At 42.4% G+C, this 13544-nt stretch overlaps 1 protein-coding gene across 3 annotated transcripts in view; it reads left to right on the top strand.

The window, feature by feature from the left end:
* FNIP1 (folliculin interacting protein 1) overlaps positions 1–13544 on the top strand; it is a 92286-nt gene that overhangs the window by 64650 nt on the left and 14092 nt on the right. For all 3 annotated transcript variants that reach the window (XM_054038159.1, XM_054038156.1, XM_054038157.1), the window contains 5 exons: positions 813–884; positions 1741–1876; positions 2753–2954; positions 3755–3840; positions 11375–11521. In XM_054038159.1, the coding sequence (XP_053894134.1) occupies positions 813–884; positions 1741–1876; positions 2753–2954; positions 3755–3840; positions 11375–11521 (643 nt within the window). The remainder of the gene's footprint in view (positions 1–812; positions 885–1740; positions 1877–2752; positions 2955–3754; positions 3841–11374; positions 11522–13544) is intronic.

The following is a 13544-nucleotide window of genomic DNA, read 5'->3' as shown; positions in this document are numbered from 1 at the left end:
GTTTCACAGATCTGTAAAATAAATCACATTTAAGGTTATGATTGAGACACTTTTGATCTTCTGTACACATAAGGACTGGCTGTGAATACAGATGCTGCTCAAGGCTTAGTTGAACAAGCAATTCACTATATAAAGTTTTAATAGTAATCCTTTTCCTTCCTGACTACGTTGTAAAATATTTTGGAAGAAACATTAATTACATGGTCCACACTTGTATGTAAAGCTTTTATTCAACGTTACTGGTTTATACGCATCTAAAATCGAAGTTTCTCTTTTTGTCTTTTACAAAGGGCTTTAGCTGCTTGGCTAATACCCTTAGAACATAAGAACGGCCGTACTGGGTCAGACCAAAGGTCCATCTAGCCCAGTATCCTGTCTACCGACAGTGGCCAATGCCAGGTGCCCCAGAGGGAGTGGACCTAACAGGCAATGATCAAGTGATTTCTCTCCTGCCATCCATCTCCATCCTCTGACAAACAGAGGCTAGGGACACCATTCCTTACCCTTTTGGTACATTAGAATTTTACTCCAAAATCTTTTTGTAGGAGAGAGAATGAATGTGGGTCTGGTTCTTTTTGTGTTTAAAATAAAGAAGCAGACTTCAGAAAAATATGTAAGAGCTTTTCAAATAAATGTTTTGGCTTGTTCAGCTTAGCAGCATTTCTTGGTGATGGGCTTGCACAGTGTGTTGAAAAATATCTAAATTAATGCAATGAGGTGAGCATGATTTAGTTTTGTTAATTAAATGGAACACTAAAAACAGGGACAGAAAATGTATATTCTCTTGCTAATTAATATGCCTTATTTTACAGTTCACAGCAACCCTATGGACATGCCTGGGAGGGAGCAGAATGAGGATAGAGACAGCGGCATAGCAAGATCTGGTAAAACCCAGCACACTAGAGAGCACTAATGAATGATTGCTATTAGATATCCATCTATCCTGTTATCTAAGCCACCTTCTCTGTTGCTTGGTGCTGTCCCTAAAACCAGAATCCCAGAAATCTGACTTTCCCTACTATAATGATCTGTTTTGAAATGTATGTATTAATTTATTTATATTTATGCAAATGCTAGAGAAGGGCACCTATCCATATACTTTAGGCACCCTTGATATACTTAAAAATACCTCACAGAAATACTCTGAGCACAGTAGTACAATTGAATATATAACCACTCCCAATGAGCCAGGCAATTTAAAGACTCAAATCAAACTCCTAATGTGTTCAAAAATATTGTGCCCCATTATTATTGAGGGCAATAATAATCTCCAGCTTTTAGAATGGGTAATTTCCCCCCAGTAAACTCAGGACGCTGGGCTTGTTACTACTGGGGACTTGCATCTAATAGGCCATCCTTCCCGTCTGTTTCCACCTCTGCCTTTGGAGAGCAGTTAAGGGATTGAAACTCCCAAGTTTCTTACCTTTTGAAGGAGAATTTTCTCTCTCACCCTTGTGGGGTTGGAGACACAGTGCCTGTGGTGTTTATTACCTCGACACTGGAGGGTTTAAAGTCTGTTCGAGCTCTAATGTGCTGGAACACTTCGCTGGTTTTACTGTTAACTGGACATTTTTAAAATAAGAAATGTATATAGCTAGGAAGGACAAGGATGTTTGAATTATGTCAGATGCATTTAATAGAGTCCCTCTTAACCGCTCCCATAATTTCCCCAATATTCTTTTCTTTTGTGTGCCTTAGCTACGTAGAAAGTGATTCACTTGGTTTTTCTAATTTTTACAGCATCTCTTAGCAGCCTGCTCATCACTCCATTTCCCTCCCCGGGCTCTTCACTTACCAGAAGCTGTGCCAGCAGTTACCAAAGACGCTGGCGTCGCAGTCAGACCACAAGCTTGGAGAATGGGGTCTTCCCTAGATGGTGAGCTGGAGATGATAAAGCTGGTTTTACCTCAGACTCTTGCAAATTCCTGTAGTCTCAGGCCTGGTCTACACTGGTGGCGGGGGGGCGGGGGGGGGGGGGGGGGATCGATCTAAGGTACGCAACTTCAGCTACGAGAATAGTGTAGCTGAAGTCAACGTATCTTAGATCGACTTAGAATTACTTACTTCGCGTCCTCGCGGCGCGGGATCGACGGCCGCAGCTCCCCCGTCGACTTGCTTCCACCTCTCAGCGAGCTGGAGTTCAGCAGTCGACGGGAGAGCGATCAGAGATCGATTTATCGCGTCTACACTACATGCGATAAATCGATCCCCGATAGATCGATCGCTACCCGCCGATCCGGCGGGTAGTGTAGGTGTACCCTGATTCTGTTCTGGTATACACCAGTGTAACACCAGTACTTACTGTGGCGTATTTATATTGGTGTATGTGAAAATTAGAATTGGATCTCTGGTGCTTTTTATGGTTTATTTCTTCATAGTGTTTACTGTTTTTTCACATAATAGAAACCGCCAACAAATTGCAGGTAAAAATATGGGTTGACGTTCTGAAGAGAAGGAACCCTGAGATCCTAATAAAAAAGCAAACCGTTGGCAAAGATAAGTGTGGAGTTCGGATCTGGTATTTCAATTCACAAACTTCAGATCTGGACTTTGAGATTTAAGGCCCATCTTTCAATAATGTGTCATGCTTTTATAGAGTGACAACACCGATGTTACCAAGGAAGATGATTTAACAGCAAATGCAAACAAAAGGAGTTAGCTTAAGTTAAATGTTCTGATATTTAATTACATAGAAGTCAAGCTGCCATTTAAAGCAATGAATTCCTCAAGCTTTTTCTTTTTCCCCTTCAAGGTCCATAGAGGAAAGTTTTAATTTGTCAGATGACAGCTCTGGTCCCAGCCCGGGAATTGTTAGGAAAAAGAAGATTGCAATTGGTGTGATATTTTCACTCTCCAAGGATGAAGATGAAAATAATAAATTTCATGAGTTCTTTTTCTCACATTTCCCTCTTTTCGAGAGTCACATGAACAAACTGAAGAGTGCAATAGAACAGGTAAACACAGTCTCTTGGGATTCTTAAACTTTCTCTATTCGTTTTTTCTTTTTTTTTTTTTCTTGCATCTTACTAATGTATCTGTAATACAGTGGGCCAAATTCCTCTCTGCTAATGGAGTTATACCAGAGATGATTTATGCTCAGTGGACCAGATCTTTGACCCTGCTTCCTACTGACAGCATAGGGAGTGTGTTGTGGTGGGGACAAAGCATGCTGCATTATGCCGCAAGGATCACTGGAAGCTAGAACAGTCCTTAGGCTGCTCTAACTTGCACTGGAGTTTCAGCTCCCAGCCAGCTCTGATATCAACCAAGGTTGAAAGGTGGCTTAGGACCTCCTTTGCCTATTTCCCTCAGCTACACAAGAGTCCACTCTAGTGGATTGCGTTGCAGGTTCAGGATCCTTCAATGGGCTTGTGTGGGCTCTAAATAACTCTAGTATTTTTGGTTTTTGCTGATTCCTAATCTTGTCAGATTTTCTAAGAATGAGTGAATAGTTTTACATATAAATTTGTCTCAAACCCCATTTCTAGGAAATGCTTTAGCAGTGAATGTATGAAAACTTTGAACCCTTTTCTAGCTTTAATGACAAAGTGCAGAAGAGAAAGAGACTATATACATATAACTCTCCCTACATATGAAAGTTGGCAATGTACCATCATTTATCATGTTTAAAAAAATGTTATTTGCCTGACTGGTTGCATAAAAGATAAAGCCAAACACATGACTTTGTTTTCCATTTTCTTTACTTCTGTTGCCATGTCTGGTGTTCGTTATCTGTTTAATGATTGTTTTCAAGGCTATGAAAATGAGCCGTAGATCAGCTGATGCCAGTCAGCGGAGCTTGGCATATAACAGAATTGTAGACGCCCTAAATGAATTCAGGTGAGTATTTAGTCTTGTTTCTTTTAATGTGCTTGAGTTCTTCCAGATCCTTTGTAGTGCAGTGTTTCTCAACTCTTTCAGATTGGCAACCTCTTATTCAAAGTAAAAAATGATTGCTGACCCATTTACATTTACTGTAAAAGTCAGGGTGGAAACTGTATTAATGCTACCATTGCAAAGCCTGTATAATTTACCTGGGTGTGTGTTTTGAGAGGATGTCAGAGAGTACTTGACCACGAAAGGGCAGGGCTGTGTGGGGAGCAGGTGAGCGAGATTTTCTTTGCTTTTTACATTGTAATAAAGTTTTCAATGTCTCACATCCCCTCTGATTGCCTTTCATGGTCTACCCTGCAGGTCACGACCCACTGGTTGAGAAATTGTTCTAGTTCATCTTTTCCTAATCTGTGACTAGAACGTAACCTTTCCCCCTCTCAAATCTCCGAGGGGAACCATAGTTATTGCTCTACAGGAATGTCCGACAGGTAGTTGGAGGGGAGGAGCATCTTTCAAAAAATGTTTAAGCCTTTCTTCTGACACCTGCACATTGGAGAGGGGCAGTATCAAAACCTAGCATCTATTCAGCTCTGTTGAGAAATAACACAGATGAGTACATCGCTGGCATTTTCCTTCAGTAATTCAGGTAGCGTGGGGGATGGAGGGCGGAAGAAAAATGAAATCAGTCTGTTTCTTGTGATTTGTCATCACTTAGGTAGGAGTGGCAGGATGCCCCTAAAAAGAGAGACTAGAACTACATTTAACAAGCCCTGTAGAAGGCTTATATTGTAAAAAAGTAGTTAACCTTTTGCTTTCCACTCACAGGGTGTTTTTCTTAGCAGTGAAAGATCCTGCAGGACCATTCATCTGAAAAAAATGACTTTTCAGTTTAGTTTCAGTCAGCAGAATTACGGTAGTGTTACAGAATAGCCATGGATTATGTGATATTTAAGGGCAATCGTATATTTTCCAAACATCTCTCATCTCATAATGAGCCAAATCCTCAATTCTTCATGCAGCTGCTTTATGCTGTCGGCTGTCTGTCCAGGATGGAGGGACAGGCCTGTAATGCACAGCACTGTGAGCCTTTTCAGCACCACCTGGGCTGCATATGCTATCCTGGGGGCTATTTCTAGGAGCAGCCTGGCATCGGGAGACTTGGCAGGCTCAAAGGTGGCTTAAAGTGCCCTTAGGCTCTTTTCCTTAGGATGCAAGTTCTGTGCTGTGCTTCTGCAAGGCACAGTACAGAAGAAACTCACCCATGGGTTCTTCCCCTCTAAATAAATTCCGTTTGGTTGTGCTCCAGCTGAAGTGCAGATGACGTGCATAGTTTGAATAGAGAAGTTGAAGGTTCTCATCTGCGTACTTGTAGGGTGAAAGTGCACGTGGAAAAGTAAAATAAAACACCCCACTTTATAGGGCAAGATTGACAGGCTCGTTTTCTGAGGCTCTGAAGCAGGGGTTGGCAACGTTTGGGACGCGGCTCACCAGGGTAAGCACCCTGGCGGGCCGGGCCAGTTTTATTTAGCTGCTGACGCGGCAGGTTCGGCCGATCGCGGCCCCCACCGCAGTTCGCCGTCCCAGGCCAATGGGGGCGGCGAGAAGCCGTGGCCAGCACATCGCTCGCCCGTGCTGCTTCCTGCCGCCCCCATTGGCGGTGAGGGCCGCGATCTGCCGAACCTGCCGCGTCAGCAGCTAAATAAAACTGGCCTGGCCTGCCAGGGTGCTTACCCTGGCGAGCCGCGTGCCAAACGTTGCCGACCCCTGCTCTAAAGTATTGTCAAACGTGATTATTCCCGACACTTTGATTAAATAACCCTCAATGGACGCGCTACAAGTTTTATGCAGCGTTTCCATGATGCTTTAAATATTGTTCCATTGCAGCATAACTGGGTGAATTAAATCCAGTATGGATTTCCTGGGGCTGCAGCCTTTATATTTTAACTAAGTGTGTTAATAGGTATGTATGCTACAAATGCCCCTTTGCAGCTTTTGGCAGCCTTCTAGAACCTTCTTTCTCTGCGCTGTGCAGGATAGTAGTGCTGTATTGTAACTTGCGAACTATAAAAAGTGTTGTTATGGAACAGAAAAATACTTGCTTTTGGTTTGTTTTGTTTTTTATCAATAAAGTGTTTGTAACAAAAGAGATGCATCTTAATGTCAACATCTGGAGTATTGAGTTCAAAAATCCATTTGGGGGTAAATGGACTATCTTCTGGATAGGCACTTTGATTTCTGCGTTATTCAGCAATTTCTTTTGTGTGTGTGTTTGTCGGGGATGTGTGTGTGAAATGTTAACCCCACCATTAGCCCCATAGTGATGGCATCGCTAGTATATCCCCTTGCTAACAACGAGAATACGACATCCTTGGCTCCATCTTCAGCTGGTATAAATCAGCATAGCTTCACTGAAGTCAGTGGCACAAGGTTAATTTATATCTGCTCCCTGCTTTACCACCAAGGACTAATTGATGTACTTCTCTGAGGTAAAGTGAACATGAGGATGGTCCACCTGTGGCCCTCTCCTTGCCAACCACAAAAATCTGTTCTGGGCAGCTGGTAGGAAGGGGAATCCTGAGGGGATCATTCTTCTCACTATGTACACAGGCAGCATCCATTGTTATATTCTGGGACCTGCCTTGTTTTTTCTGAATTCCCCTTCCTCACTTCCCCCTGCCCTCCAGCCTTTCTGCATGAGCTTAATTCTGCAGTAAGTAGCATAATGCTGCATCTCGCAGCCTGTCTTTCCTCGTTTCCCACGGGACATCTAGTCAATCACTAGATTTCCTTGCAACATCCTTGGCCACGCAAATGGGGATTCCCAAGAGACATTTTGAACAGAGGCCTTGCCTTGTGACTTTCCGAGATACAGAGATTTACCATGAAGTTAGTCTGGTTCTGGGTTTCTTTGTTTTTTAAAGTAATGGTCAGCTTTTTATACACGGCTGTTACTCTGAAACTTTTTATATGTTGTATGTTAAAGATGCAGACCGAGCTAGACTTTAAATCTAATGGGCACCAACTGCTTCTGGCCCCGTGTGGCTCTGACAACAGCCCATGAATCACTAGGACGTATAACTTTCCCGGGCTACACACTTCTTCACTGGCTGCTGGGGATGGTAGGAGTGCAAGAGCTGCTACCGTCCAAAGACTCACCTATGCAGGGAAGATCCTCTTGTGGCTGAAAAAGATGACTTTAGGTCAGCTTTGTGCTGGTACGGCAGTGTCAAGCTGCTCTAACGCAGGAGAGGATCTGGCCCTCTAGATTTTCTACATTTACCTGCCTGCACATGTTCTTACTTATGATTTGTTCTATCATAGCACCTGGAGTCCTGTCTACAACTAGGGCTCCTACCTATTGTGCTTGGTGCTGTACAAATACAGAACAAAAAGACAGTCCCTGCCACAGAGACCTTACAATCTAAGTAAAGAAGAAATTGTGCCCTGGTTTGCTCCTCTTATCTCCTACTCGGAGAGGGGAAGCTTTTTCCATGAATGGCCCAGACTGAAATTTTTTTCCTGCTGCAAATTGTTGATATTAATAAATGTGTTGCAAGTTCAGCATCAAACTCTAGATCTACCTTGCATTGTTATTCAGTTTAAAATATTGTTTAATCTACTAATGGATTTAGCTGTTAACACTGGACTCAGAGGTTGAAGGCTGTCTTCAGATCTCAGATACGCAGAAACGTGCTTTGTAAAATAAGCTACTGTGCTTGCATACACGTTCAGATGCTCTCAAAACCCTAAGGGCCAAGACAACAGAGTGCATTAATAGCGCTGATTATGCATTTGAATAATATCCATGTGGCATCTTCGGGTGTGGTAAATATGCAGATAGATGAGGAAACATTAAAAACATAACAAGGGAAACACCTCTTCTAACATGCTTGCACCAGACTTAGGCCTATTTCATACCAGTGATATTTAAGCAGATTACATTACTGTAATCAGTGGAGAGTACTGCTTAAAAATTGATGGTGCAGTATGGCCCCTTACATTATGCATAACTCAGCAAGGTGCATGAGTCTTGCATATTGCATGGGCTCTCCCAGAGCAGCAGAAGGTACGGTGACAAAAAAGAACACACATGCACCTAATCCAAAATCCTGCATTCTGAGTGTAATATTTTCATGTCTAAAGAAAATGCCAATTTTATAGAGGAAAATAAAATGGAGTGGGGAAGGGAAAATGTAAGTGTTAGTGAATTTTGCAAGCCAGCAAAATTATTTTAACATAAAAGAAAAATACTTTGAGCATCTTTTAAGATGTTCTCATCATAAAATAGTATTTTAATAACACTTTGCCTTCAAGAACCTCAAAGAGCTTTACATACAGCAATGAAGTAAACCTCTCTGAGGTATTATTACCCCCCATATCACAGACTGAGAATCTGAGGCATGGAGAGAAGTTCTTTGGGGGCATGGACCATCTTTTTGACCTGACTTTGTGCAGTGCCTCTCCCAGTGGGCGCCTATATTGCTACAAGATTGAAAGAATTTTCCCAGGGTGTCACAGTGAGTGTAGGGTAGGGAAAAGATTCATAGTCTTGTGCACTAACCAGTAGTCAACACTGCTGCTGCATTCTTAATAAGCATTATGGTTATTTGTCTTCTGGTAGCAGCCAGTATGTGCTAGGTGCTCTCTTTACCAACAGGCACACGCAGCACAACTCTCCGAAGGCTTTGTGTGTGTGTTTTGTGTATGTTTTCAAAGCTGAGAAATCTATTATGACAGATGATATTTTCTTTAGTGTTTCCTGTGCTGCCAGGGACATTCCTGCTCGCCCACCACACCATGAGTGTCTGCGAGTTCTAGGCTAAAGTTCAGACTCCCCTACGCATTTCTATATGTGAACCATTTTTAACGTACTGGAACCTTCACAAGAAAAGAGTCTCTTACGAAGTGAACTTTCCCTGACTTGTCACTTTAAGGTGCTGATGTGCGTACAGAATTGGGGAAGTTCGGGTCTGAATAGCGAAGGGGAGGGGGCTGGTCTGTTAAATGCGGTGTTTGCTGCAGATCGCGGCTGATGATCGATGAAAGCAGGAATATTTGTTCGTTTTGTTTGGAAAAATATTTCCGAGAAGTTAAAGGAGGGATTTCCCCCCCGTCTGCAGAGCTGCAAAGCAGTTAATCCTTGCCCTTGGTTTCTGTGCCATTACTTACATGTCTGGTATTGAAGGTTCCCTTTACTGCAGTCACATGCCTGCTGGCAGGTGGCCAGTGGAATCTGATCTGTCTCTGAGGAAACACTATCAGCTGCAGATGCAGCCTCGGTTACCAGAATAGTAAATAACAAGTCACAAGACTCAAGCTCTCCTTTCAACAAAAACAAATATTTTAATATCTTGGTTTTAGTGTAGAAATAATTTCTTTTTCCTTTGAAAACAGCTGAACAGCTGCATAGGGCTTGATTTGGTGTTAGTCTGCACGAACGGAAGCACCGAGGGGTTATGACATGTTGAGCTCTTCGGTTTACTTCTAGCTTTTTAAGGTCAGCTCTGTCTCACAATGTAGAGTCTGACGACACCAGTTTTAAGTTCTGTCATATGCATTCTGATACTCAGAATCTCTCCCACTCGACTAGCCAGATGTAAAGACCACTGAAGAGAAGGGGCAGTGAATCAGGGCTGGTGGGAGGCTTTCTTCTGATAATTCCATTTCTAGCCATAACTCGTATGTGTGGCAATTTACCCTGAAGGCATCAACTCCCCAATGCACTGAAGCAGCAGCACTGTGTCTGAGACCTTCAAGGTCTGATGCCTCAGCACAAACACACTCCACTTCCTACCACCCCAGGCCATGCAGACAGCCATGGCCACAGCACACTGTCCTGCCACTGTTCATTGCTTCCCAGAGCCCACACGGAGCCATGAGAAGCACAGCCTCAGGGCACTAACTTAACTCTGAAGGGCCACGTAGGCTGCCCGAGAATACGGTAGGCACAAAGGTGGCTTTAAAGCCACAGGTGTTTCTCCCCTCTACCTCCCATCCCACTTCTCTCCTGCCACAAGTGCAGGAACGGAGTCACTGAGACTCAAGCTCTTACTGTAGAGATTTTGCCGAGGAAGAGAGGGACAGTTCTGAATGTTACTAACACCGGGTGGAATTTGTTTTTTAAAATGAAAATCAATAGAGCAAATCATTTTTAAAAAGAGAGGAAAAAGCCCCCTCTCCCCTTTTCTCAGACTGCTTTGCCAAACACTGTACAATAAGTTTTGACAGGCCTTTTGTGTTCAGTCTGGGCAGAGATTTTCCATCTGCTAGAGGTTCCTAGCATTGTGTGTTTTTTTTCTTTTTTTTTTTATCTTTTCTTTTCGTGGAGCCCAATTGCCTGGGAGCAATTTCTGCCTTTGAATTCTGCTGTCATACTAGAATATTTCCATGGGCTTGCATCGCAGCTGCTCTCATCCAGAGCTTCTTCACTTCTGAGAGATCTTCAACTAAATCTTCATTGGTTCAGCTTTTTTGGCAGCTGCTTCTTGAGTGCATTCATCTTCCTGGCATGCATAACTGTCAGTTTGCTGGTCTAGAAGTGTCCGTTCTGAGCAGAGGATAAGTTTGGGGCCAATACACTGAGCTTTTGGAGAACACCATTATAAGCAAGAGATTTGAGTAGGCATGATTTACCAGGAACTGAGACACGCATGTCTTGTTAGATGAAAGATACTTGTTACTCTATTCTTCTTAAAAAAAAAAAAAAAAAGTAGTAGTTTAGTTGGGGAAAATCCAGTTGAAGTGGTCAGGCATTTCCTTTGACTTCTTCAAAGTTGCTGACAGCATTGGAATGTTGCTGGTTTAATAATTTTGTTTAATGGTGCTGTACTTAAAACAAAACTCATTAGGATGGGGGATGAAAGCTGGGTAGTGATCTGAGAGATTTTAATCTGGTGCTTTAGCAAACAGCCAAAGTTCTAATCATATATTTACTGTCCTCTGTAAGACTAAAAAGGCATGGACTGGTGCAGTAACCCTTCAGTCCAGTCGTTACCTGCAGTAAATTTACATGTAAAGAATTAACTGGTATGTCTCTCTGCAAATCCATACACTTATGGATTTGGTGGAGATATTTGTCGATTCTAAATGAAGCAGCAAATGAAAATACTTCATAAATTATGCACACACACAAACTGCCATATTCATCAAATAAGTCAGACTTGAGAAGGATTTATGTGGCTTGAATGCCATATATAAAAAGCAGGAAATTTATTAAAACAAACCAAAAAAGGAATGCTGAACCAATTATTTGTCTGGAATCCTTCATTTCCTTTGCATTCTAAATAGGGAACCTGTTGCATCTTGACAATGAGCAAATTTGTGTTTGAGATCAGTTCAGTTTGAGAAGGAGTTTCTAGCGTTTTAACTCGCAAAGGCGGAAAGGTGAATTTGGTGTAATTAGTGAAAGGTTCTTTGTTTCTGTGGAGTTCGGCTAATAGTTGATGATACAAATTTTACGTTTGCCATAAATAGCCACTGGAACTAAATATTGTCATAAATTCTTTACTCATATGACCTTCCCTTCTTAAATTTATTTTAGAACAACTATTTGCAATCTCTATACCATGCCACGTATTGGCGAACCTGTCTGGCTTACCATGATGTCGGGGATCCCAGAAAAGAACCAACTGTGCCATCGCTTCATGAAGGAGTTCACTTTCTTAATGGAAAATGCCTCCAAAAATCAGTAAGTTTATTTAGTTTAGTTGTTTTGTTTTTAGCGCTGTCGGTGTTTAACATAAACAAAGGCTGATGAAATAGCTAGTGGGAGCTAAAGGTACGTCTAAGCTGCAAAAGAAGACTTGCAAGGTTTGTGCTATGGGGCTAAAAATAGCAGTATAGATGCTAGGGCTCCAACCCGAGCCTGAATGTTTGCACTGCTGTTTTTAGCCAAGGAGTCCCTCAAGCCCGAGTCAGTTGACCTGGGCTCTGAGACTCGCAGTTGCAGGGTTTTGTTTTTACGTTGTCGATGTACCTGAAAGTCCACAAACATTCTAGTCTGCAAGACAAGAGGAAGAAACAAAAAGTCTCTTCTTAAAGACGCCTTTCCCACAATCTCATCAAATCCCAACTCAAGAATAAGCCTTCAAAAGATGGCTATAGAAAACCAGGGATGGGTGCATGTGTGTATGAGGGGAGGAGGGAAAACATCCTCTATGAATGCTTTAATCTACCTTTCAAAACCAGTGAATAGGAAATTCAGTAAGAGCCACCTGGGTGGCAGAATCTGATCACAAATTGTTGTTAGCCTGGCTTCCACAAAAAGCCAGGGCCTCATGAAGAATGAATGAGGACTTGTGCTACATTAGAACCCACCATGGGGCCCGAAGGAGTAAAGCATTAAGCAGGTGCTAAGAATTCAGAATAAAAGTACTTGGTTAACTCAACTGTGGAATCTTACAGATTCACTCTTTCGTCTTCTCTTCATCCTCTTCCTCCAAGGCATAAATATGGGAGATTAAAAAGTGTTTGGCTTCGCTGAAATCCTAAACCAAGCACAAATATGTGAAGTCTGAGTGAGAATAGAACTGCAAAGCAGCTCTTAACTCAGAGAAATGGACAGGAGAAGATCCAGCAGCTGGTCAGTGTTGCTCGGGCATCCTCAAAGGAAAATGTGACTCTGCTGTTCCTCAGAGTCTTTTACTTTTGCCTCTGAGTGGTAATTTTGCAATCCTTATCCCCCTGACAGGAAGGTCACAATTATCATGCAGCATGGTCCACCTCCTGTCAGGAAGGGATCTCTTCCAGCAGTATGAGTGCCAGCAGACGTCAGTGGAATGTGAAAAGCCCTGATGATTTGTAGAGGGAATTTAAAATGTTTTCCCCAAAATAAGTTCCAACAGGGATGGAAGCATTTGGCCAAGATTAAACTCTTCAGCCCACAGTCATTCTGAACTGTACACACTAAGATATATTTTCTAGTGTGGTTTTGTTTGGTTTTTGTTTTAAATGGGGCAGGATGGTGTTACCCTCACTGGAGCATTTAAAGGACATTAGCAGCACTGAAGTCTGTGGGCCTGATTCTCCACTCGGTCACCCCAGTTTTACACTGATGTAACTCCATTATTTTCAATAGAAATGCTTCTAAAATACACATTGGTGTGGAAGGAGAATCAAACCCAACACCTGTAGGTTTCTAGTTTAGTTCCAAATCTCCATTTATTTATTCCACCTTACTCTGTCCAGCCAGCAATCAAGAGGGAGAGGACTAAAGCCTTTAGGTTTTTAAGATCTTCAAAACTGTATTTAAGTAGACTTTGTTCTACTCAGGCCCAGAGGGATCTGGGGCTGTTTTTGATTTTATTTTATTTTATTTTATTTTTGGCATAGGCACCTGAAATTGTAGTCAGGCCAACCGTCACCTCCTGTTGGTCTGAAGAGGAATCTTGGGATGTCAGGTCCTTGGTCACCTCTCTGCAAATATCTGTAGGAGAAGTGGAGTTATTAACCCTTTTTCCAGCTCACTGGCCTCCTGCAGCTCCTTTGGTTAGCATTGCTGGGGGGAAGAATTTGTGGAAAAATGTCCACACAAAAATGCTACTAAAACTCAGAAGCCCTATGAGGTGCTGCTTCTCCTTTAAGATTTGCCAATAGTTGACTGCCTTACAGGTGACTGCAAGAAAATGATGACCTTTTGTAGGTCAGAACCTCCCTGAATCCGTCATATTTGTCTTTCCCCACATTCACTTTCTCTCTCCCCAACTAATGGG

Source organism: Malaclemys terrapin, chromosome 8 (genome assembly GCF_027887155.1).
Source record: "Malaclemys terrapin pileata isolate rMalTer1 chromosome 8, rMalTer1.hap1, whole genome shotgun sequence".
NCBI classification, from domain to species: Eukaryota; Metazoa; Chordata; order Testudines; family Emydidae; genus Malaclemys; species Malaclemys terrapin.
The sequence above is the reverse complement of the archived record's forward strand: the minus strand, read 5'-3'. Positions and strand labels throughout refer to the sequence as shown.